Here is a 3155-nt window from a genome sequence, read left to right as displayed (position 1 = left end):
AAAACCAAAACCAACAAAACCTAATCATAAGGAAACATGACCCAAAACATAACCCAAAGTAAAGAATATCTGTTTAAAACAACTTTATTATCTTGCAGGAAACAGTTCATGCCTTTAATTCCAAAAATTTAAGGCAGAAGCAGGCCAATCTCTGAGTTCAAGGTCAGCCTGGATTACAATGAGTCCCAGCCAGAGATTGCTACATAAAAGAGAGCCTGTCATGATAAACCATAATCATCACCTTCATCATCCAATTATCTTTAAAAAAAACAATGTAAAGGAAGTCAAAGTAGAGGAACTGTTAAGACAATGGTGAGATTAAGGAGAGAACCAACTAAAGCAATGTGTAATGCCAAACCAGGTGGGGAGACAGAGCTTTAAGAATGATGGCACCTGCCTGAATTCCTAGCACCTGGGAGGCTGAGGCAGGAAGACCTGAGGTCAGATACATAATAAGTGCCTGGCTAGATAGTGAGCTAAGTAGTGTGGCCCTGTCTCAATATATAAAATAAGATATAAAATTAAGTCAGGAGATGGTGGCACACACCTTGAATTCCAGCACTCAGGAAGCAGAGGCAGGCACTCAGTTTGAGGCCAGCCTGATCTACAGAGAGAATTCCAGGACAGCCAGGCCTGCACAAAGAAACCTTGTCTGGAAAGACCAAAAAGATAAAACACACCAACATTGTGTTAACATTCAGTCTTGTTAAGTACCATAATTACACTACTTTTTAGACATGTCCTCTGAAGATTTGTAGAATCAAAGAAATATGTCTGAAGTTTACTTTATACAGTTCCAACAGTAAGCGCTAAAGCTATGTTTGTTTGAACTCATGGCACTCTTGAAATACTTACTTCGTGTATCACTTTTTCTATTACTGTGTGCTGGTTTATTTGCTTCAGGTTGACATCTAGAGCTGTTCCGGGACCCAGGTCTTTCCTGGCTGTCTGGTCTCACATCATCTAAGTGGAGTGGTACCCATTTGTGCTTATTAGCTTAAGGGAAAAAAAAAAGTCATTTCATGATAATGTACAACTTTCATTAAGGCTTTGCAATCCTAAAAGCATTCTGAATTTTAATTAAATATTCAGTCTGCCTTTGAATGGACTATCTGTAGAATACCAAAAGAATTATTTTCATTTTTATAAACTAATCTTTAAGTTTGTGCAAACATTTCTCACTAGCAAGTGAAAAGCAAGTAAATTTTAAAAAAATGAATCGAACCAATATCCCAGGGGTTGGGAAGATGAGCCCATTAGTAAAATACTTGCTAGCTAAGCACATGGACCCAAGTTTCACCTCCAGCACCACATAAAAGCCAGGCCTATGATGCCAATGCTCAGGGCTGGGGAGGCAAAGATAGGAGGATCCCTGGGGCTTGCTGGCCAGCAAGTTTCAGGTTCAGTAAAAGAAATAAAACTGAGAGTAACTGGCCTCCATACACTTATGCATATACATATATAAATACAGGAACACACAAAAGTCATAAACACAAACCTCGAGGCTTTAGCTTCAGTATACTGAAGTAGTCATTTGTCTAGTATTACTAATAAGTTTCTCAAAGCATGTGAGGAATAAGCATAAGATGTTTCCTTCTTGATAGAACTTTCTTTACAGACATTATTACCACTATTACAGACACACTGAAGACAAAAGAAGCTTAACAAATATGGCTCAGGCCTGTAATTCTAGTTCCTGAGAGGCTAAGGCAGGAGAATTTCAAGTTCCACTCTGTCCTGGGATACATATCAAAAAATCTAATAAAAAGGTGGTTATGATAATGTTAATTTCACTTTTCTCATTCATTCTTTCGTTCTTTCTCTTTTTTTTCCATGACTGGGTCTCACTCTGTAGCTCTGGTTATCCTGAAACTCAATCTGTAGACCAGGCTATCCTCAAACTCACAAAGATCCATCTGTCTCTGCCTTACAATTACTGGGATTAAAGGTGTCCACTTGATGTTTAATTTCAATTGTCAACCTGAAGATATTTGGAATCATCTAGGAAATGAGCCTCTTATCTGTAAGTTTTTTTTTTTCTTTTTTAGATTCTGTTAATTAAAGTAGACTAGAGTTAACAGTAGCCACTATTTTATAGGCTAGGGCATATGAAAAAGAGCAGAGCAAAATGCTTCCTGGTTTTCTGCTGCCTTGGAATGAAATAAAGCCAGTAACTCCTGATCCTGCCACCATGACTTCCCCATCATCAAAGACTATCTTTTAACCGTAATCAAAAATGAATTTGTCTACTTGTAACTGGTTTTTGCCATAACATCAGGAAAAGGAACTAATATACCAGGTGTAGTGGGTGGTACAGGCCTATAATCCCAGCACCTTGGGTGTTGAGGCAAGAGGATTAATAGTTCAAAGCCAGACTGAACCCAAGAAAGACCTTGTCTGAATAAAAGGATAAATAACAAGGGAAGGCAGAAGTAGGAAGAGGAGAAAGCAAGGAAGGGTAAAGGAAGGGAGAGGCCAGAAGAGGGGGATACAGTCCTCTTCTGTTGGGAACTGTAACTTGAAAATTATCTTGGTTGCCAGGCATGATGGTGCATGGTTTTTTTCCCAGCACTTGGGAGGCAAAAATAAGGGGATCTCTGTGAGTTTAAGTCCAACCTGGGATAAACAGTGAGTCTCATGATAGCCAGAGGTAGACTGAGAGACCTGGTCTAAAAAAGAAGGAAAAATGTTATGGTTATACCCAATGTCTATTTTTCTACCAAGTTAAAAAGATTTAAGATAAAGGAAAGATGACCAAAATACTTAAAGATAAAGATAAAAGAATATTATGATAGCAACATGGCTCAGCAGGTAAAGGCACCTTCCAAAAAGCTGACAAACTGAATTTGATCCTTAAAACCCATATAGTAGGAGATAACTGACTTGTGCAAGTCACCTTCCACCTCCACATACACACTGTGGATACGCACACTCATATATATGTGGTGGTGGCACATGCTTTTAATCTATCTGGGCACTCAGGAAGCAAAGCAAAGTGCATCCTCTGAATTAGAGGCCAGCCTACTCTATGGAGTTCTAGGATAGCCAGGGCTACACAGAGAAATCCTGTCTTGAAAATTCAACCAAAAGGGGCTGGAGAGATGGCTCAGTGGTTAAGAGCACTGACTGCTCTTCTGAAGGTACTGAGTTCAAAT

The 3155-nt window shown here is 39.1% G+C and overlaps 1 protein-coding gene across 1 annotated transcript in view; it reads right to left on the bottom strand.

The window, feature by feature from the left end:
- The window catches only part of Larp1b (La ribonucleoprotein 1B), a 91716-nt gene that overhangs the window by 74049 nt on the left and 14512 nt on the right, over positions 1–3155 (bottom strand). The window contains 1 exon segment of the mRNA XM_031376696.1: positions 856–996. Within this exon segment, the coding sequence (XP_031232556.1) occupies positions 856–996 (141 nt within the window).

Source organism: Mastomys coucha, unplaced genomic scaffold (assembly GCF_008632895.1).
Source record: "Mastomys coucha isolate ucsf_1 unplaced genomic scaffold, UCSF_Mcou_1 pScaffold17, whole genome shotgun sequence".
In the NCBI taxonomy this organism is placed as follows: Eukaryota; Metazoa; Chordata; class Mammalia; order Rodentia; family Muridae; genus Mastomys; species Mastomys coucha.
This window is presented reverse-complemented; position numbering and strand designations above follow the sequence as displayed.